General features: G+C 38.7%; 1 protein-coding gene across 1 annotated transcript in view; it reads right to left on the bottom strand.

Annotated features, from left to right (window-relative positions):
* Nucleotides 1–387: 387 nt before the first annotated feature.
* gcgra (glucagon receptor a) overlaps nt 388–23,463 on the bottom strand; it is a 108,205-nt gene continuing 85,129 nt past the window's right edge. The window contains exons 6-14 of the mRNA XM_067423025.1: nt 22,582–22,688; nt 22,246–22,414; nt 21,079–21,238; nt 20,895–20,955; nt 17,934–18,003; nt 14,155–14,243; nt 13,387–13,534; nt 4,896–4,937; nt 388–4,793 (exon numbers count right to left, since the gene is read on the bottom strand). Of these exons, the coding sequence (XP_067279126.1) occupies nt 4,431–4,793; nt 4,896–4,937; nt 13,387–13,534; nt 14,155–14,243; nt 17,934–18,003; nt 20,895–20,955; nt 21,079–21,238; nt 22,246–22,414; nt 22,582–22,688 (1,209 nt within the window). The 3' untranslated portion in view covers nt 388–4,430. The remainder of the gene's footprint in view (nt 4,794–4,895; nt 4,938–13,386; nt 13,535–14,154; nt 14,244–17,933; nt 18,004–20,894; nt 20,956–21,078; nt 21,239–22,245; nt 22,415–22,581; nt 22,689–23,463) is intronic.

The raw sequence follows: 23,463 nt of genomic DNA, 5'->3' as shown, positions 1-23,463 counted from the left end.
GAGAAAACAAGAGATTATTCAATTTTGTATGAATTTGTAACAATGTGATTTATGTTGAAATGTGCCTTTTTTAGAAATAAAGTAAGCATGAAGATCCACCCCCTCACCTCACCATAGCCGTCAGGTGAGAGTAAACAGATTGTACAAAAACCTGTTCATGAGATCATACACATTTATACGAATTAGCCACAAATCTGCCAAAACTTAATAGCTACAAATTGCAATGAGCGTGTGTTGGTACAAACAATCATCATCTGTAGTGCTATAGTAATAACTAATTTCTCTTTCGGTGGTGCAATGAAAGGTTGTGTATGACAGCATACCACGTAGGATTGACATTTTCTACTGGAGCTAATTGGTAACAGTAAAAAAGACAAACCACACAACTTTTTTTGTTTGTTTTTTACTTGAATTTATTTATTCACCATCTTCATATCATAATTAATAATGAAGAAAAAATATTACACAAGCACATATTTTAATCTATAGCATGGCAGGCCTTCTCTGTTACTCTTCCTGTCTGACCAGCAATACCATCATCCCACCTACATAGCAAGCTAGCTACACAACAAAAAAACAGAGCACACCCAGTTACTATGAGCAGAGCTTCCATACTGTTTGTTTGCAGTGTGAATGGTGTTTTTGATTATAATGGGAGTGCTCTAAATTTTATGTTTTGCATCTGTCATATGCAATGTAGCTGAGGTGTATTCTATGAAACACCACTGACACTGTGGAAAAAAAAAAAAAAGAACGGGAATTCACAATACATTCAACCAAAGACACTGCAGTCAGAGAAAATGAGCGTATTTCAGGGGCAAACAGGATCTCTTAATATATTTTGCAAGATAATTTTTTTTTTATATATATACTGGCATCTGTTTTTGAATTTTGGCAAAAAGCAAACATAAAAGGGAAATTTGGTAACACTTTATTTTACAGTGTCCTTGTTACACGTTACAGTTATATCAGTAAATGATGCTTAATTACATGCAAATAACTCCAAACAACCAAACCCTATAGTAATTACATGTTGTTATTAATATTACTCAACACTTAATTGTATAATTACACTGTAACATGGACACCTGAAAATAAAGTGACTGAAAATTCAGTCAGATCCTCTTATGACATTTTAACCCTGCATTTGTTTCTTCCAACACAAAGTGAAACATCATACAAAACGGCAAAGTTGCTCTTTTCCATACATGACAATTTATGCTCCAAAAAAGTAAAAAGCACCATACAAATTAGTCCATATGTTGTGTGCTCTATTCATGAGGTTTATATAAGTCATACAGAATGGCAGTTTTGTTTTAGGAACACATATTAATATCCTCTTCTACATCATTGATCATCATGTGTCATGAGACCGATTGCGACCCAAACGGTTTATACCTAAGCTGTTCAATATAGCTACTGACTTTTCAACAAATTCAAATTTTTGATGTGACTTCATTAACGTTTAGAAGCTTAATAATTGGCTCAATTGATAAAAGCTTTCCATTTCTTCTGCATCCAAAGCATGGCTCGGGTTCTCCTGGGATACTGTTGGCAAGTTCATTCCTACATATTCCAAGAGGGTCTGAAGTTTGAATGCAGATAGATGAGCATTACAGGCACTTTGCTTCTTTCACTGAAGACTTTGGCATCACTTCAGTTTGGCCTTACACTCACATGGAAATAGAAGGCAGACCCATGCATGCATGATTTATTGACTTCCGTGATTACTCTCGTGCTTGGGTAACATTAAATGATGCCAATTTTGAAAAATCTGTTTGAAATATCCAACAGGATTGTTTTGCTTTGGCAGACAACCTCTTTGATCCATTATGCGATAAAATATTCCCCTTTTTTGATAAAAGTCCAACTAAATTATGTCATGTTTAACACTATGTAAGTACTAGAGTCTTTCAACAGCAATTATTACGAATCAGCCACCTCTACCTCACCTTTAACACAGAAGGACTGATTTATCTCAGCCAGTTTCATTTAAAAGGTAAATTGGTCTTGTATTGCAAAATAATAAAAAAAAAGCCTGCAATTCCTCATCTTAGCGAAGTGAACTCTAAAACAGGACCTAAGTTTCTCTCACTCTCCACAAAGCACACACAAGAACAAAACACACACCATGTGCACAAATAGCAGACACCACAAAACAAAGTCATTACAAATCTCAACAGGCATTTACCAATATCTACAACAATTATAAATTAAAATTGTGCAAATTGCCCCACATAGTATCTGCGATAATTGTTGTCATGATCATCATGTGTTTGATGATCTAAATAAAATATAAATGTGCATCATTATGCACACAAATGCCACAATATGGGGCATCAGCTGCTCATCGTCATTAAAGGTGAAGCATGTAATTTATACGCCATTATCGGCACTAAACAGAATTGCAAAAATTACTGTTTTCGTCAAACTCTTCTCAATATCTAGGGGAAACTCGTTTATTAGCATTCTTAGTCATCTTAAATGCAGTTTGTATTATCATATAATAAAATATTTGCAATAAAAATGTATTTAGTCAGAATAAACAGCTATGTTTGAATGGCTGTCAATGAGGAAAGATGCTTTTTCCTTCATTATGACGCAGTTACAGGATCTACCAGCAGGAGCAAACTGCTGATATTATCCAGACAAAACTAATGGTTCTCAACCATAACTCAAATGGTTCAGCCAGATAGCCCCACTTCAAACTCAAGCCATTGTTTGAGTCAATATTGTTATGTCCCAGTTGGGCCACTCAAACAGAGAGTTTTGGTGGTGCTAATGTAACAGAAATTACACACTTAACACTCTGCAACCAAATTTCAGTGTCTTGCAGTTGCATATTTTTATGGCATGTCCTATCTTGATCTGAGCATTAAAACATCCTCTGAGTAAGGAATCATTTTGATCAGGTTGGAATTTGTTCTAAATTTTGTCTTTGCTTTCTGGCTCTCGTCCTCTCAGTTCCTCCTACACTTCCCGAAGCTCTATGACAGGATTTGAATGCCTATTGGGAGATGAGAAGTATGCAAGTGAAGAAGCAGTTTTCTTAACTGACTCTTGAACATATCAACATGTCTTGTGGACAGTCACCTCTTCTGACCACTGACACAAGGGAACCAGATCAGGCATACTACTCCATTAAGGCATTGACCCAGACCCTTTGAAGTCTTCTATATGGGTATACTTGAGTATACCAAGAATGTTTCTTTGAAGTGAGCACATCATTAATAGTGATCAACAGTGGCACATTCATCTAATGCGTGCTTGATGTCCTGTTCACTATACAGAATCCGTTTCAGGCAACTTTCGCCTCTTAAGATGTATGTGACAGATTTATACTTTGTGTTTGTATGGTCGATCTTTAGCCGCTTTTTCACTGTTGGGCTAAACTGTTCTCTTTACTTAACCGCTTCATTCTGTGCCGATCCGGCAAACCAAACTCAAGTGGCAATATAACTAGAACTGATCCTATCCATTCCTAAAACTGTTTGGCCCAACAGCAGCTTTAGTGTTTTTGCTTTAATATTGGGGTCTATGACCTACAGTAAAAGGCACGTGGGCAATACGGGCTTGATCAGTCTACATCTATACCTTGTCTTGGCAATTAAATTTTAACAAATTCAAAGATGGTTTTCATTAAACTAAACACAAACAGCTTTACTTGTTACATGTACTCAAAAGTACCAATTAATTCCAAAATATATGTGAACAAAAATGCTGGTGTGCTGGTTTCACCACAAGGATTTTTCACAAACTTAAGCAGCAGAATGTCCTTGACCAATCATCTTCACCCGAAAGACCAATTTTCACAGGTGGACAGCATGGATTTGCTGGTCCACCTTCACCAAATTAGCATAAATTTGCATGGAAATGTGTGTAGTCCTTCAGTTCAGTCCAATCTTGTGTGATGCATGTGTAATGCATTAACCAGTTGGCAGTTTTTGACAGGTTCAGTTAAGTGTATTTCTTAAATATATTTTCCATTCATCCGGAGAGATTGGTGTTTGCCTACACTGGTTTCTTTTGGACCCTGCTGTCCAGATGGGATTTCTCTACTAAATCATTGACATCACAGACAGCTATACTGGATAACACTAGAGGTAAGACTCTGTTCTTTATCAAAGGGTTTGTTAGCATATACATTTGTGCAAATCTTTGTTAACAAAGATGTGTCCAACTTCTGCTTGCCCATGTAATGTGTCGGACAGGTGTCCTTCATGAGTTGTCTGCTGAGCTTTGGAGAGGGCAATGCTCTCACAAGCTCACACGGGTGCCAGGGACACACACACACACAAACACACACACACAGATACACATACACACACCTCTCGCTCCATCTAGTGCTGAGGATTTAGAGCCCTCAGCCAGAGGAAGCGAGAGTAGTCAGGCTAAGGGTCTTCGTTGAGACACCCGGAGTCTCCTTAAGCTTACAGGTTTCTCTCAGCATTGCCCTGTGGAATGCTACAACACTTTCCTCTGTCCACCACCACTATGTCCTCTGTTATTGAACTGCATGTGGAGCCATCCTGTGGTGTGGAGGTGAACTGCAGGCATCCCTGGCCAGTACCCATACCATTCTGGCTGTTGGACACCAACATCTGCTTCTCTTCTGGACTGCCGAGCCGGGAGGTAGTGGTAGCAATATCAGGCAGTCGTGGGAGGTTAGATGAATGGACCAGGATGCTGCCACTCTTCATCTGAAGAGTCTGGCTATAAGTGTGGCGGTACTCCTCCTCAATGTCCCTCCCAAGCTTCCAGCGTCTCCATTTCTTCAGAATCTCAGACTGAACCTGACCAATCAAGATGATACACAGAATTGAAAGGAATCAGATTTGTGGAAACAGAACTACCTTTTTAGATTGTATACATGAAAGAAAAGAGACTGAACTCACCTCCTTGTTTACGAAGCAATACAAGATTGCTACCAGCAGCCCCTGTGAACATGTCAGAGCATGAATAAGCAAGTCATTTTAAGTCTTTTAAAGCAATTCATGTGCCATCATACTCTTTAAACAATTCAACTTCCACATCCTCTGGCAGCAACGTCTCTTCTCTGATGACGTGTTTACTGAAATGAGGGCGGGAAAACATGCCACATGAAATCACTGTGATAGCAAACCTCAACCATCCAATCAATTCCCATTTAACAAAATCATTTTTTCTTGTTTGAGAAGTGTTTCACTTCAAAAGACTGACCCAATCTGAACATTTGTTTCATGTCGACTTTAAGACACACCTAGTACAAGGTGGTACAGTATAAATGCATAACCTGCTGAAAAGACCAGGGATGCGTTTCCAGTACAATGATGTAACTTGTCGCCTAACTGCCATAGTACATAGATTCAGCATTGGAGAAATTAAGAAGCTGGTCATGATTGTTTCTTAAAAATGTTGTAACTTTTTCACAGATCAGTCTTTTGAACCATACTGGTGACATCATAGAGGTGGTAGAGGAATAACTTCTAATTAATTGATTCAAATTGTAATATCTTATTTTGTACAAAAGCATTATATATTTAAATCCATTTCATAGTAACAAGAAACTAAGCTTCAAACCACAGGCTGAGAGCTGTAGTTCCAACCTCACATCCTTGCAATGCGGTTGGCAAATGTTTGTTAGAGCTATGGTTCCCGTTCATAGGGAACTCCCGCTGCGTCACCCGGCCAGAGCAGTGACGCAGCGTCTCGTTTCCAATTCCGGGAGCTAAGGTTACAGACGTAACCGAGACGATTTGTTTTTAATTGTATTACTGTTTACTCGTTGTGGCGAGGTGAATGAGCGAGGGACATGGGAGGAGCGAGTGAGACCGGGGACGTGATTGCGAAGGAGTGTCACCTGCGAGCCACACCGGTCTCGAGTCCTCTCGTGAGGGAGCTTGGAGGCATTGAAGGACGAGCGACACCAGTCAAGGACGAGAGAGGACCAGGCCTGGACTTTACGTTGAGTCGTCTGTGAGGGGCTGCCCGCGGTTTACTGTCGTTTTGTTTATTTAATAAAAGATGTTGAATGTTCGCCGGTTCCTGCCTCCTTTCTTCCCATCTAAGAGTCGTTTATTACACTCGTCTTTTTAAATTCAATTTACCATTCAAAATCAAGCTTCCTTGTGCTGTGTGTAAGCTGTTGCAACACAATTACCCCGCTGTAAAAAAATACACTGAGTTAGCAAATATTTGTGAGAATTTTAATAGTAATTGATCAATGTTTATATATGAGAAAAAGCATAAAATCTTTATCATATAAAGTGATCTCTTCAGACGACATTTTTGATTGCCTAGACTTTCAATAGACGGGCGAAAATAGCATTGAATATCGATGTGGTGTTTTGACTCCACCCCTCAAAGAATCGGAATCGAGATTCGAAAAGAACCGAAATCGAAAGTAAGAATCGGAAACAGAATCGTTCAAATCAAAACGATACCCAACCCTAACGCAGACATGGTTAGAGAGAAACATCACCTTGCCAAAATCTCCCTGAAAGCCCCATATGCTGCAAAATTAGCAAGGCATTCAAATGTCCCTTGATTGGGCAGCAACTTTGAAAAAAATAAAGTGACATTTTGTAGCTTATTTTACAGTGTCAGGAGAAATTGCTTTCAGAGAGCATGTGCTACAAATTGGCTGACTCACCCTTTGACAAACTGATAATGACACTTAAGTGGAGCGCAGCTGCAATGTGTCGAATTTGTATCATCTGCCTGGAGGAATTGCCCTGATGAGACTTTCACATGTGTAAAGATTCAGAGAAAGAGAGAGAGGGGCCATAAAGCTTGACTGTTATTTATCCATCTGTAGACACTTCATTGGAATATCTTACTGCACTCGACTGAACTCAAAGTGTCTATCATATTGTCATGTTTAGCTCTCTCGCAAAACAGACTGATTATTATATTTATAGATTTCTGAAAGCAATTTGTTTTTATTTACAGTATGTTTAACTATGAACAACCTCAGAACAGGATGTTTAATTGGGGTTTTTGCAGTAAAAAATGCAGGACTTTTATTGTACTAATGTGTTCCCTGGGAATCAAAGCATTTAGCAGTGTGTGTTTGAATCAAACCTATAAATGTGGCATTTGTTACTGTACTAGTCAGGCGACAGAAATTGTATGGCATTCCCTGCTGAAAAGAACAGCTTCAATTGCTGATCCAGGCTGGTTTATGATGATTAGTGCTGGTTTAATTTAGGGTTAAGTGTAGGGTTTGGTGATAGTCAGGATTTGGATATTCGATAGGAATGTTGTTCCATGACCAACGAACATGTCCTACTTTAGCTGGTTGGAAAAGGTAGTCTTGTTGATAAAGACAGTTAAAGGACGTGGTTGGAACACCAACCTACTATTGGTACCAGCATTTAAAACACAACATACAACAGCAAATTTCCCAAAAGCATTGTTAGCCAACTATTATCACAAGTTCCATAATTTGCAAAACGTCTCGGTTACGTTTGTAACCTTAGTTCCCGGAATTGGGAATGAGACGCTGCGTCACCTGCCGGCCAGAGCGGTAACGCAGCGAAAGTTCCCTATGAACGGGAAAAACAGATGACAAACTATAGCACAAATAAATACAACGGAATAAAAGATACAAATGAAATAGACTTTATTTTTTCAGGTAGGTCTAACATTCAGGAAAGAAATTGAATTTGAAAAAAAAAAAAAACGCAAAGTAATTAAATTTAAAACAATCCAATTTTCTTTGTACAAAAATATAGCCTACAGATGAAGCCATTAAGGTTACACAAGTTGTTCAGTCAAGAGTGTGATCGTTTTTCTTTTTGTAGTTTGAATAACAAATAACTTCTGTCGCTTTAAGACCTAACGCACTCATGGATCCTAAACACTGTCCCTGTTACTCATTCTTCCTGAACTGTTTACAACTGTGTTTACGTTAATATTCAAGAATTATGTGCAATCCCGCGCGAAATTCAGACTGATCATACACTAACACTAACGCTCATGAGGAAAAAATCCAGCAGAATGCGCGTTCGCCACGTTCAGAGGGTTATCGGGCTGCGTGAGAATAAGTGGGTGCGTGCCAACTCGCTTTCGGTCGGAGAGGAGAGCGCAGCTGGTATCGATACTGTAGAAACTGTATCGTTTCAGATATTTCAGTATTGATATTTTTGACAACACTTGCACTGTGCTGACCTAGGCTTTTTAAAAGCAAAATAAAGCCACACTTTAGTACGCCGCTTACCGTGCTCCATGGCTGCAAGAACAAGCGGGCGCGGCAAGCACTTCCGGAAATCAGGTGGCCACTATGGAAACTAGAACTTGCGTGTTTAGAAACCGATGATCGGAATCAAACATAATTTTTTTTAATGGTTTCTGCGTGCCATATCGAAACATGGGTCCTATCATACACCCGGCGCAATGCGACGCAAGTGTTTTTTTTGCTAGTTTCAGCCCTACACAGTTCTCATTTTCACGTTCAGCACCACATTATTTAAATAGTAAATGCACTCTTGCCCATCTGTTCTCCCATGGGCAAGCTGGTCTGAAAACAAAGTGTGTTCAGGTGCATTGTTGGGGCGGTGTTATTTTGAGGAACTGAAATTGACTGCACCATTGACCAACTAAAACCTGGTCTAAAGTTTTAAATATTTCCATTTTTTTGAAATATTAAAAATAAAATGATTCCTCTCTGGGGAAGGATTCAGTCTTTCCGCTTGCAAATTCCGCCATGTAAATAGCAAATCCACTATGGTACATGCAGAACCGTTTTTAAAGGGAATGGGACACGAGACTCCAAAACACACCCATTACTCATTAAGAGGTACAACCCTTTTAGACCATGTGGCTGGCGCACCAATCATTTTTTTTCGTTGTTAAACTAGAAAAGCTGGATTTATACGCATGTACCTGCGCCTTGCGCTTTATAACATGAACTCAGATCGTTAAAATAGTGCAGATAATGTTTAATTTGTTATTATTGTGATGAGGGATTATCTTCGTACACAGCTCCACCACACCACCAATCTTGCTCTCCATGCCACCAAGCAGGCAGCTCCCTCCATCGACCACTCACATGGATGCCATGGAGAGGCATTTTTGGCTTAACCTTTCAGGGTTCAAGGAAAAAAAACAGAGCCTACTGAGAGAGGTTCAGAGGTCCAGAGGTTCAAAGAGGCAAAGTTTAATTTGGCAGCGTTTGAGCAGTATATCCCCCACAGCAGTTTAGGTCCGATATCCCTCGCTTCTGACACTGTTCCGGGCACCAGCTGGAGACAGGGTCAGAAGTTGGGGCACAACAGGATGTTTAGAGTTACTACAATGGGGTAAAGATCATCAGTTATTTTCCCAAAGGAAAGAGTGAAATAACTTCTAGGGATGATAAGCGCTCTCCCTGTAGGAGATTAATATTGGGCTTTTCATGGGGGGAACCATATTAGTTTGGCATATAAATAGAGGATCTAGAGGTAGAGATTGGGCATGACACTGCATGTTCCTCACTTTTAACTCTAGTGGACTAGGTACAGAAGTAGTTTCAGTTTCCTTCATATTTCATATGGGCAGAGTGAGGAAAAGATGGGCAATTTCACTGCTCACATCCCATGCCTCTTAAAGTCTGTTTTTCTGATTGTCGGTAGTTATGCTCCTTCTATAACAGCAAATAATACAAATAATGTAAGCTATGTGATCACATCAATAGGCTAGACAGTACAGGAAGATTGAGCAATACCGCTTTAGCATCCCACTTCCTCTACTATCACATTTGGTGGTATGGAGCTGAGAAGCATTAATTTGCTTCATGTTGAATCACATTCACATTGGAGTCACAGGCTGGCACTTCGCTTGGGGTAGGGGCAGCTATTTGAGCTAGATTTTGAGGCTGCATCTGACTGTTCCCATATATGGATGGGCATTACAGTAAGGAGAATGTTTTGCTTCTGCGTCTCACTCCTTCATTTGTTGCCCCTCCAGTCTATACCTGGAAGTGACAAGTGCAGCATGGGGCGATGTTAGCATGTTTTCCAAACGCATGTTTGCGAGGAGTATTTGGAAAGAGTATAAAAATGGACTTTGTCACAGCTAGCAGCTCTCTGTTATTTGCTGGAACTGTAGGAATGGGCAGCCATTAACCATCAAGCATTACATGGTATAGAAGGGTACAGGGTGCTATGCTGCTCTACTCTCTCAGTAGCCCCTCTGGTTCATACTGGAGGTAATAGTCAGACGATTTTACATCAACTAGCTCTGTAGGAGACCTGGTATTGTATAAAGCTCCATAGAGGTTCAGTGGTAAAGTTTTTCGGTCCTCAGAAGAGGTTGGCAGTCATGCTCCTGTGATGATCTGTGATAGAGAACAAGAGGCTGCTCTTTTGACAGATTTCATTGAAGAGCATGACTATGTTTCTTAGATAGAGCAGGCAGTTGATAGAACCTTGTTCTCTCCTGAGGCCTCTCCTTAGGATGGGACGCTTAATAACTTGCTCCCTAGGAGGATGTTGTGCCTCTGGAACTATGGCTGAGGGTCCAGGTGGCAGTCCTCTAGGCTGCACCGCTTTGTCTGCCAGATGCAGTGAGGCTGCGATCTACATAGCCCTGGGTCATTTAGATCACATAATAGAGGTGGTATTGAGCAGAGGACATTGCCATTCAAGGCACCTAGTGACCCAGAACTGACAGCCAGAGGCAATCTTTGGCTACAGCTTAGCTCAAAGATAATTTCTTAGTACAGTGATCAGGCATTTGTTTAGTATGGTGTAGTGGATGTTTTTCCATTAGTATCTACCATTACACAGTTTAGAGTCACACTTTGAAAGGGATACTCTCAGGTTACAACTAGAGATGTTCTGATACCCTTTTTCCCTTCCCGATTCTGATTCCGATACCTGGGCTAAGGATATCGGCCAATACCGAGTACTGATCCGATACCTGGGCTAAGGGTATCGTCCGATACCAAGTACTGATCTGATACCTGGGTGTGTATCTGTATATACATCTGTATATACTACTAGCCCTGTATGAATAGCTACAATTATTTTGTGGTGTTCTTCAGACTTATCCCTTAATAAAACGTTAACAAATACCGACAGTGATACTACTACTAATAAATACTACTGTATTTATTACATACTGTATTTATTATGCATTTGACAGTAATAATATTTATTTTTCTTAAGCAATAAAAAACAACAACTTCAAATGCAGCCACAAATCTAACACCGCAAACTGAAATAGGTATTTTAGTTTTACAATATTGTATAAAAAAAGTGCAACAAATAAATCTAGGAATATAAAAAAAATGATATATTATCAGAAAATAATCTCTAAACAAAACAAGTGGAAAATAAGCATCTAGGCATCATTATTTTATTAGAGACATATTATTACATAGAGATGCTAAATCTACTGTAGGCTACAACAGTAACCTATTATATTCTGTCAATTTCTTCACTTTAAATCAAACTTTTAATTTGACAGGTTGCCTGTGTTCATGATATGACAGTTTTCTCAAATGAAATGGTAAACTCTCATGAAGTGACAGATTATCCACACAGAGACGCAGGACATGCAGGAGTACTATTTAAATAGTATTTTGCAGTTTAATATTCACATACACTAGTATATATTCGGCTACAGACACAATTGCGGGTACCAAATATACATGGAGTCGGTAACTTACTATAAAAACAATTGTATCATCGCATTTTTTTAAATTTCAGTACCGAATTTCCAGTCTGAAATACTGCTAAACAGCGGATATACTGCTAATGCGTTTTCATTTCTTCTTTGCTGCTTTAACAGTGGTTACTTGTGGCAACACAGCACAACTTCCTGTGTTTACAATGCATTCTGAGCAGCGAAGAAGAACCGTGTAGTGGTTAGACAAAGCTAGCGGTTATTATAATAACTAACGTTTGGTCTTGCTTAAGAATTATGTTATCAGATCGAGTATTTTTCAAGTACTCGCCGATGCCAGAATTTGTTGTGGTATCGGTAATATTTCTGAAACTAGTATCGGAATTGAAACAACTCTAGTTACAACTGTAACCATGGTTCCCTGAAAGGGGAACACGACATTGTGTCAAGTTGCCATACTTTCAACATGCATGTACATCTTCAATCAGACAAATGAAGCTGATGATCTTCTTTCTAGGCACCCTTATAGAGTGGTGCAGGTATGACCACTTTGTAGGCCAAAGCGAGTTAATGTTTAGTAGAAGCGAGTTAACGTTTTAGCAGTTCCAGTTCCCTTGTATCAAAGTCAATGTTTTTTTTTTATGGGATTTTGTTTAAATGGCTGAAATAAAGTCTGTGGTGAACACAAACTCAAGACACTTTCACTTATGTTCTACAACATAAAATACATCAGTATTACCCCACTCGTGATTTTTTAAGCTGTTATGCATCTTGAAAAAGTGACTAAATGGGACTACAGAGGCTGTTGAGGAGATTAAACATCATCAGCCTAGGAGGAAACCCCAGTCCGCTTTTACAGCCTCATTATGCTCATAATTGTGCTCTTATAAACTAGTATAACGTTTTGAGACATAAACTGAAAGAGTTAGGAAGCTTAGTGATGGTGACATTGAAATCGAGCAACCGCAGTGTAGTCCTTTTATAGCCTACCTTAAGCCTTTTACTTTTGGTGAGTGCATTTTTGCTTTAAAATTCATAAAAGCTATCTTTGAAGATATCTTTATGGACAAAGGTTTTCTCCAAGGGAACCAGTGTGATGTTAACGGGCCAATTGGCCAGCAAAGTGATTTAATACCTGTACCACCCTATATACCCTTCCAAAGAGCCTGTGATGTCACCCAGCTGTGGTAGCCAATCAAGATTGGCATGTAACACATACATATAGAGTTCTAATTGAGTTCTAGTCAAATGTTTCAGCAGTAAAATTGAATTATTAATGATTTGTATTATATTTATATATTGGAATTGTATTATATTTAATAGATTAACAAATTGTTCCATGAAGACATAGAACGCTCTACACGGCACCCTGTAAAATTCAGGCCCCAATTGAAAATTTTCTAGTGACTGACCACATTTAAATTTTTTAGCTGGCCAAATTGAATTTCTGTGAATTAAATTGCATCAATTCACAAAAATTAAATTTGACCAACTGAAAAATTTAAATGTGGTCAGTCACTAGAACATTTTCAATTGGAGACATGATTTTGTTTTTACAGTGCATATTATATAAGCAATAGATTCAATTTAGTGTCAATATTTATTTCTATAAATTTACCTGAAAACAATATTGGTTAGGCTAATGAAATTGCCGTTGTGTGACTGTGATTTGAATTGACTCAAACTTATCATCCTGTCATTCCCCTGAAAATTCACAATTTAAAAGGAAAACAGTTCTGAAATTCAGCAATTTGCCTAACCCCTTGTGAGAGTGATGTTGTATAAGGGCTTACTGACCTGGAAGGAGTTAAAGAAGAGGTCAATGAAGAGCTTTGTGAGGCGCAGGGGTAGAGCACCATGTGAGGTAGACTCGTCAGTAACAAAGGAAAACAGGACTGAATGGATCCCCAGTAATGGAATCAGGGTGAGGGTGGACTTAGCAAGCCTGAAAATGAGAGAAAACAAATAAACATACACAGGTCACCTGGAAACAAACACACATTATTATGCAAATGCTTAATGTTCACTCAAAAATGTAATTCTGTCATTTACTCACCCTCATAATGTTCCAAACCTGCATGATTTTCTGTTGTTTTGAAGATTGTGCTCAATATTCTATACTGTTTTTTTCCCCCTATATATATATATATATATATATATATATATATATATAAATATATATATATATATATATATATATATATATATATATATATATATAGTTTTGATGTAATAATGTTTGCATGAGAAAAAGACTAAAAAGACTGAAAATCTCTCAACTATGTTGCCAGTCTCACATCTCTATTACATTTGCATGTAAATTATTAAAATATGGTGAACGTGGTGCAACACATCATAGTTGCAAATGTCACTGGTTTCAAGTCACTCATAACCATTTGTAATGCAAAATGTTTGAAGGAGATTGTAGATTTTCAGCAAATAACTATAAATTTAATTTCAACCAGTTCCTCTGAAGCAAAGGTTTGGAATACGGGTGAATAAATAATACCAGACATTCCACTTTTGGGTGAACTAACTCTTTAACTGCAGGACACCCACACCCACCGGAACTTGTAGTCAGAATATCTCATTTGGTGTGCCCTCAGTTTGGACACGAGGATCTTGATGATGTGTATGAATATGAAGAAGTTAATCTGGACAGAGAAGAAGACATCATAATGCCCTGGTTAAGACCATTATGTCATATTAGCAGGACAAAACTGACACAACAGTTCCCTCACAACACAATAGATGACTCAAGTCTAGAGATGAGGGACTGGGGCGGCAAGGAGAGTGGGGGAAGGAAGTCAGTAATTCTTGGCTTAGTCTAGGAAGAAAAGCAGTCGAACAGTCCAGCCCTCTGAGAATTTAAACATAGGAATTCCTGCCCACTACAGGAACACTTGAACAGTTATGCAGAAAGATCACTGCACATTGCTAAATGCTCATCTCTGTACTTCACAGCGAATGCGAGCATAATGGATGCCTGGCAATTTTGCACAGTATTGTGATTTTCAATGCAATCATGTGGAAATAAGACACTGGAGGAGGGGAGAGCGATTCTTTGAAATCATAGCTGTAGAGCCTAAAACATATTGTGTGTAGTCGCTTCCTGATTTACTGAGAGTCGGCGTTATATGGCACTGTGCTTCATGCATAATGGAAATGACTTTTGAATGTTGTGTTTAATGCTAAAACAAATGCAATGTAATTGGGTGTGACGGTGTGTGCACAAATGGAAACTGCAGGGCATAAAAAAAGCATAAAACATTTAACCTTCCTGTGTTCTCGGCTGGGTCACAGTAATATCATTATTAGCATTATTCTTACTACGAATATAGTATGGGTGTCGCGTTGGATAAAATTACAAATTTAAGAATTGCCCCATTTCAATTCATGGATGTGAAATTTAATTAGTATGTGGCCACAGGAATTTGAATCGGAATGCTAAACTAAATTTAATTTGTTTTTTAATTACATTGCTTTTAATAAAGTCTAATCATGCCTGTTTACGAAGACCCTGAAGGGACATGGTGGTGGAAAAAATATGGAATGAAAAAAAAAATGTTTGCGTTCCCCAAGAAACTTTCAGATCGTAAAACAAGTTTTTTGGGGGATGCAAACATTTGCCAAATAATCTTTCCTTACCGCTCATATATTTTTTCCTTCATGATGTCTCTTTAGGGGCTCCATATGTTAAACGTTCAATACGTATAATATTTAGTAACACAAACACTTTACAATAAGGTTTCATTTGTTAACATTAAGGTTTGATCTCAAGCAAGTATGGATGAACTCTATGCACGAATGTGACTAAAAACCTAAATTAAATCTGTTCTACACATGAGTGATTATGTATTTTTAGAAGACTTAAGCCACTGAATTCATATTAATTTATTTTAAGATTTAATTAATTTAATTTACCTTTTTGAACAGTTTGAAGAGTCAGAGTTTTAGGTGAACAGACTTTTAATGGAGGGATAGAAATCTCTCAGATTTCATTAAAAAATATTTTCATCTGTCTTCCAAAGTTTGGACTGACAAGGTGAATAATTGATGACAAAACATTAATTTTTAGATGAATAAACCCTTTAATTTAACTTTGCAGTGCCACAAAATGTCCACGTTCGCTCAAATAGAGGTGCAAAACATTTGGCCAGCTACAAAAAATAAAATAAATAAAAATAAAACCGACGGCTGGCCAACAAACAAGTGTAACTTCATTATAAAATGCAACAATTATATTAACAGTAATAATAACAAAATTCTTGCTGTAAGAACAGCTAATGGGGTGATGGACAGCATGCTGCATTGTATTATGACATACGAGTGACCTGAGTACCATAAAGCCCCTTTCACACTGCGATTCCGGCAAATACACGGATAATGCGACCCGGCATTTTTTCCCGGGCCGCTAGATTTGGTCCATTCACACTGCCAGCGAAATGGCATAATATGTGCGCTTTCACACACAACCCGTAACGGTCCCGGATCGAGTTGACACGTGACATCCTGATGTGACGGATAATGGCGAGCGATCTCAGCTTCAGCGCGGATAGTAAGGAGCTCCGTGGTCTCGACTTGTGTCCAGTTTGCGTGTCCACGTTTCTGCTTGTTTAATTTTAGTTTCTTTTGTGTACGAACACTCTCTGCGTTTAAAACACAGACTAGCTCTTCTGGCACTGCAGGGTTGTATTATTGAAAAAACAAGCTCTAGGAGTCACACGATAACTACGTAAACGTTGCGGCATTAGTTTCGGCTTTTGTTCACACAGCGCTCGTCCCAGGTCGAATACCGCAATGTTACTAGGTCCCCGACCCGTGTCGAATTCGGTCATCAATCCCGGGACGTGGTTGCTTTCACACAGAAGGCGACCCGGCAATGTTCCGGGAATATTGCGGGTCTGACGTGCAGTGTGAAAGGGGCTTAAGTCCCCACTCTGCCCTTCATAGTAAGTAGGGCACAGGGATGAACACGTTGGATTGGAATCCGCCCATAACCGGAACCATTCCTCACCATTCTTAGAACCATGCTACACACATTTTTTATTGCATTATTTCTGAATCCCCGATCTCTCTGCCCTTTTCTTTTTAAACACTGGGTCACTGAAACTGGAAAGACATGCATTTCTAATGAAAAATAATAATGTTAATAATAAAAATAACAGTTACATATTGATTGGTTTATTTGGATTTGTGACATCAGCAGATGTGGAGCAATTAAATGCTTAAATTATGTTAATTTTTTTATTAGACAATGAGACACTAGAACAATGTTATATTTTGTTGACTTGTGTACTTAAATTTTCCCAAGTGTTTCCAAGAATGTTTAAATCCAGAGAAATAAGCAATTTTAACCAGGACATGGACCGTTTCTGTGCGTCACGTATAAATGACATCATACCCATGTTACGCTCGATTTACGGTTTTAATTTATTTAGCAGAAACCATGGAAACAAAGACGCTTTAATATATTCTGTGTTTTATTAGACAGGTGAGCAACTGTTTGGATACATTAATCAACAGAAAACTAATTATTGTTATACAGATCAACACAGTTAGTCTTGGTTTAATCTAGTTTTATTGATATACCGCGAGTACCATGTTTTGCCATGCCTAATGTCGATCTTGCTCACTGCAGTGGGAACAAGTGTCTCATATTAGCCGCCGAGGGAACGCACTAAGTAGCATTATAACATAACTTTCAACACACTCAAATGTATTTAATATGATAAACCAGCGCTACGTTACCCTATATACGCATGAGAGAAAGAAGTGGCCGTCTGCGGCATAATAAAAGCTGCACTGCTCTCTAGCAGTGTGTCGTGCTTGTCTCTCATTAGCAATAGATCTAGTGACATTATTCCGCTCCCTCCCTGTGTCATACTACAGTAACTTTAATACATCTTTAACACATTAGCTCATCTATGTGATTTCTGCCCAAGTCCCGTTGGATTATTTTCCACTGGCTGTAGAGGTGAAGACAACAACTCCCACGATTCTGCGAAATCAAGGCGTCATCAAGCAAGCTACGCCCGTGTTTTAAATAAATGAAACTTACATGCTGTGCCTTTAAATTATAACAAAAACAGCATAAAAGAGCATGTCACGTATGGTGTGTTTGCAGGTCCTGAACCCATCCCCCCTCTTTCCTTCTACTTTCCGATCTCCAGATAATCAAGACAAAAGAAGCAATTTTGTATTCATGTTGCCTTCAAGGGTGGAGGTAAAGTGGCATTACAGGAGGTGAAGTGTTATTAACAGTGCTATGGATGTGGGAGAATCAGCCAGACAAGTACAGCTGAGAGAGGCTGATGCGGGACATGAACAAGTCTCTCACTCACCAATACGGCCAGCAGGATGGGAGAGCGAATAATCCACCAGTACTCCATGTGAACATTCTGCATCCAGCATCTGATCAACAACAAGAGATCAAATACATCACTGTAAATGAGCAAATGTGGCCTACTTGTGTTCATTAAATATACTCAACACACACAAAATAGATCACTTATCATGAACAGTTACATTTACTGAAGCAACTTAGTTTTACTTGATCATCCATACATCATTGTTTTGATCATGGTAAAATGTGTTAAATGTGATACATCAAGCTTTTGAGGAATGGTAAGCCTATTATAAGTGTTTATATTTAAGACCTAGCGGGACAGTTTTTGCAGGAAATTGCATTCACACTCCCATGCTTGTCTCATCATATCCGTAAAAAGAGAAAAGTCGCTCAATCTGCTTTGACGAGTGTATGGTGTGGGAGTGATGTCGATTAGTTGTCACGAGCGGAGTGGGAAAGTTTGAAATTGCTAAACCTCCATACTCCAGGAAATTAGCAGTAAAAAATAAAAACAGGGCAGGACCGGAGAGGAGAGTCTGCTGGCAAAAAGAGAATGTTTGAAAGCTCACAATAAAACAAGAATCAACATTGGCTTGGCTTTTCTGAGAACTGAGGGATTTTAAATGTTGTAAAAGTGACACGGTATTATACGAAGGTATTTTACTAAACATTCTGTCATTTGTAGCACTCTAAAGGCATCTTTACAGAGCCGAGTCAAGGCGGCTCTAAAGCGACTCTGTGTAAAATTCTGTGTAAAGACGCAATGCCGCATAAAAGTAGTCTTAAAATATGCCTGGTCTGACCCACCTCAGCCCATCAAAGGCTGAACGTGAAACAGTTTTGATTCAGTGTAAATTAACGCGAACTTGTGCCACCATAAACTACCTCATTGCCATGGCAACCGCCTCGCCTCAACTCAGGCGATGCGAGAATCAATAAGCGCCTGAAGCGGGAGACAAAACATATAGGAATAGCTCCATATGTTTAGGCAAAAAATGTCTATCATTAAAGTAAAAGAGTCAAGCAAACCACCAAAACAACAGAGTCATCGTGTGTAATCAATTGCGTGTAATCAATATTACGTCAGAACGCCCACTACACACCAGCTTATTGGTGGAGAGGAGACCAATGAAGCCAATCAGTATATGAGGATGAATAGGAACGGAAAGTCAAATCAAGTGCATTGCAGTGTCTTTTTTTTTTTTGACAATATAGTACTATTTAAATGCATGCAGAAAATGTGCATACTAAAAATGCAGCGTTATCTAAGTATCTGGAGGGATAGTGTGGGGGGGGGGGGGGGGAGCAGCGACGCTGTCACGTATAACATCACAGAGACATTACATGCTGTCTGATGAGAGTGGAGACGATCTGCAGCTTATCAACAGGAAGGAGAGATTCTTTTATCAGCGCAATACAGAAGGATGGACCGGGTGATGAGTGTGAGAGAGCATGAACCTTTCCTCAACCCCAGCAGAGCATGACAGGTTAAAGATATACAAGCTACATGGCTTATATCTGTCACGGTGTCTGCTGTTGAGGTATGAAATAAGTAATGGAAAGCAACCGGACACTTTCTTGTGGAAAAGTACACTTTAGCATACTTTTAAAAAGAGTACTTATAAAAATAATATACTTTAAAAGAAAGTGTGAACTGAATGCAATGGTTTGAGACACCTAACTGAATGTCAATTGCAATTAAGTGAAAACATATTTTAAATCTATAAGATGCCACTTTAAAGGGTTTTTGGACCCACTTACTCTTTATATGTGATTTCATAATTAATTCTATTGTCTTTGAAATATGGTTAAAGTGTACTGCTGAATTTACTGAAAGGTATCTTATATTGGACTTAAATATAATTTAATTCCTTTTGAAACTTCTGTCATGTATTTAAAAATATCTGTAATTACACATTTATAATGATGACGTTGCAATGTACATTTAAAATATATTGGCCTGGTTTCACAAACAGGGCTTAGATTAAACCAGTAGGCCATTTAAGTAGCTTTTATAAACGTGCCCTAGAAAAAAAAAAAAATCTTATGACAAGAAATATTTTAAGATTTGTCAGTGCAAGTTGCTTTCAGTTAAAACAGCTCAAACATGCACTTTAGTCTAAGACTAGCCTAAACCTTGTCTGTAAAACTGGGGGATTCATTTTAAATGTAAGTAAGGGATCATTCACGTCTAGCTGTGCATTAAATGATTTAAATGCATGATGTGGAGCCAAAGAATGGTGGTTGTTGCCACGAAGTGTATTAAAATCCCTAGCTGAGGATTATGCTGCTTATACCATGGTCATTTGCCAGCACTGACCACTCAAACAAAGTTTCTAACGCAGCTGCAGTGATGCAAAGACTTTATCAATTGGCGATTGGCTCTTTAATTTATAAGGCTTTCTCCCATGAATAGTGATATGAGTGCATTGCCTTTGTATTTATAAAGTCGTTGGTTCTACTTACACTACATTTGATGTATGGCAGTGAAACTTGTGGGAATTATGCAGTCAGGATTTAAAATATGGATGAAATGGATACTATGTAACACCAACAGACCCAAAGTTTCATTAATATAAATGAGACTGTACATCTTGAAAGCCCTTCCAACAATAACAGTGGCTGAATGAATGATTTACTGTAAAAGATGGCTGCTACAGGCAAATCTCAAAGGCTGGAGTGGATGTTGCAGGTACATAAAAGTGCTCAATATTCGTTTATCATACGGGAAGCTGGATATCTGCGTAGCTTCAGAGCATTTGACAGTATCGGGGCTAAAGGTAGCTTGTGTTCACAATTTATGTATTTGATTTGTTATAAAACAAACGCTACAGTGACAGAGTACTGTTGTCTGCCAACTCCCCAAATGCAAAACACACTGACTGCTTCGCGAGAGCTGGCTTCCATCAGTCTGCCTGACGCAAACACGCTCATCCCATGCGGCTCCAGAACTTACTCTTCATTCTCGTACAAGTACTTCACAATCACCCACGGCAGCACGAATATCAGAGGGGTGCCTGAGGGAGAAAGAGAGAGGGCGAGCTTGTGAGATGAGGCATAAACCATCTGCCGTGCCCTGTATGAGGAAACTCTTCAACCCTGTTAATGAGTTCACAGCGTAAAAGCTTTGAGCCACTCACCCCAGCCAATGCACAGGTAAATGCTGAAGTAATTTCTCTCTGTCAAGACTGTGACAACCAGAAGGCTGTGCAGGTAGATGCCCTCCACCAGCAGCCAGTAGCTGTTAGCTAGTATGCTGTATTGCATCATCACCACAGCAACTCTGCAGCCGACCACCGTCTGAAATGCACACGTTTAGATGTTTTTGGGTCACAGAACGCTTTAAGCTAAATTTTAACCTGCCGCCTCTATTCAGGTTAAACAGGTATTTAACCCATATCTATACAAACATGCATTTCAAAGAATATTCCTGGTCCTTCCGGCATAGAAAAATATTTTCATTGAAGAGTTTGATAGCAGGAGGTAGAAGCTTTTTATTAAAGCACTTCCATTAAATCTTCATTACATTAACTTTACAGTATACTGCATTAGTTAAAACAATATAAAAAACTTTTTCTCTCGCAATTACGAGTTTACATCTCGCAATTCTGACTGAATTGTGTAATATAAAGATGCAATTGTGAGATAAAAATTCGCAATTATCTTTTAAATAGTTTTATTTTATCAAATCCTTTAAAAGTAGAATGATGCTTTTAGTAGTTAAAAAAAAAACATCCGAAAGGAACAGAAAGGTTTTGTCCATATAGACACTAAATTGTAAATAACCTACAATAGTCCTTTTAAAATAATTAGATAGGCATAGGATTATTAAAAATAGATATACACGGCCGTTCAAAGATTTGGGTTAGTATATACTTTTATTTAACAAGGATGCATTAAATTGACATTTCCATCCTTCACAACACTGAATTAAATGATAACTTTTACATTTAGTTTAAATTTATATTAGAGGCAATTAGCTAAACTATTTATATTCTTTCTTAATTATTCTAATATTAATCTTTTTTTGAATATTAATAATAATCAGAAATGTTTCTTGATCATCAAATCACCTTGATTATTGAAGGATCATGTGACTGAAGACTGGAGTAATGATGCTGGAAAGTTTCATTTGAATTCATTTTTTTAATGAAAATGTAATTGTATTGAAATAGAAAGGGTTTATTTTAAGCATTTGTAATGCTTGGTTAGCAGATATTGTAAAATCTTAACAACCCAAAACTTTTGAACTGCAGTGTGTTATTATTATTTAATAACATATAAAGAAAGACAGCAGGTTATTGGACCTCGTTTTTAACCAGCCACTCCACCTCCAGTTCAGTGGTGATGTCCTGACCAACATGGAAGTTATCAGGCCTTTCCAACATGGCATCTTTGATGAGGATAGAAGAGGCTCGCAAGATAAAGGAGGCGAACAAGTTCATGTGGATGTTGTTTCTCATGCAGTGCAGCTTCCTGAAGGGATCAAAGAGCAATAAATAAAATGTCAGAAAGCATTACACTCTTTACACAAAGAAGCACAACTCCTTAACCATAGACACATCCAAATATCCAAAAACTGATTCAATAACACGTTTTCGATTTAAAATGTGAGCAGAAGGAATAAATTACTTGTATGTTACCTAAAGGCCACAAGGATGCCCAACGCCAGCACCAGCGCCCCGAGAGACAGAGAATATCCAACGGTGTACATGGTCTGGAACTGACTGAGGATCCGTCCGTAGTGTTGCTGCACGCAGACATACAAATACATCTGATCAGACAATGACGCACAGGTCAATGTGAAATGTAATAGAGTTGGTCCAACTCAATTTGATCAAATAAACTTGAACTTAAATTGATACATTTATAAAAAATACTTTTTTATGCTTGTCAACCTTAAATTAAAACATTTCATTGGAAAATCAATGATAAGCAGTTTCATTCATCATTATACACAATGTACACTAATCAGGCATAAAATTATGACTAATGTTGTGTTTTTCCCCCTTTGCTGACAAAACAACCCTGACCCTTCGAGGCATGGACTCCACTAGACCCCTGGAAGTGTGCTGTTGTATCTAGCACAGAAATGTTAGCAGCAGATCTTTTAAATCCTGTAAGTTGCAAGGTGAGGCCTCAATGGATCAGACATGTTTGTTCAGCACATCCCACAGATGCTCAATTAAATTGATATCTGGGGAATTTGGAGGCCAAATCAACACCTCAGACTCGTTGTTGTCCTCCTGAACCATTTTTGCTTTGTGGCAGGGCGCATTCTCCTGCTGAACATTGCCCAAAGCATCACCTTGCCTCCACCAGCTTGCCTTCTTTCCAATAGTGCATCCTGGTGCCATGTGTTCCCCAGGTAAGTGACGCACACGCACCCGGCCATCCACGTGATGTTAAAGAAAACGTGCATCCATCAGATCAGGCCACCTTCTTCCATTGCTCCGTGGTCCAGTTCTAAAGCTCACATGCCCATGGTTGGCACTTCTCAGCGGTGAACAGGGGTCAGCATGGAC

The sequence above is a fragment of the Pseudorasbora parva genome, chromosome 2 (genome assembly GCF_024679245.1).
Source record: "Pseudorasbora parva isolate DD20220531a chromosome 2, ASM2467924v1, whole genome shotgun sequence".
In the NCBI taxonomy this organism is placed as follows: domain Eukaryota; kingdom Metazoa; phylum Chordata; class Actinopteri; order Cypriniformes; family Gobionidae; genus Pseudorasbora; species Pseudorasbora parva.
This window is presented reverse-complemented; position numbering and strand designations above follow the sequence as displayed.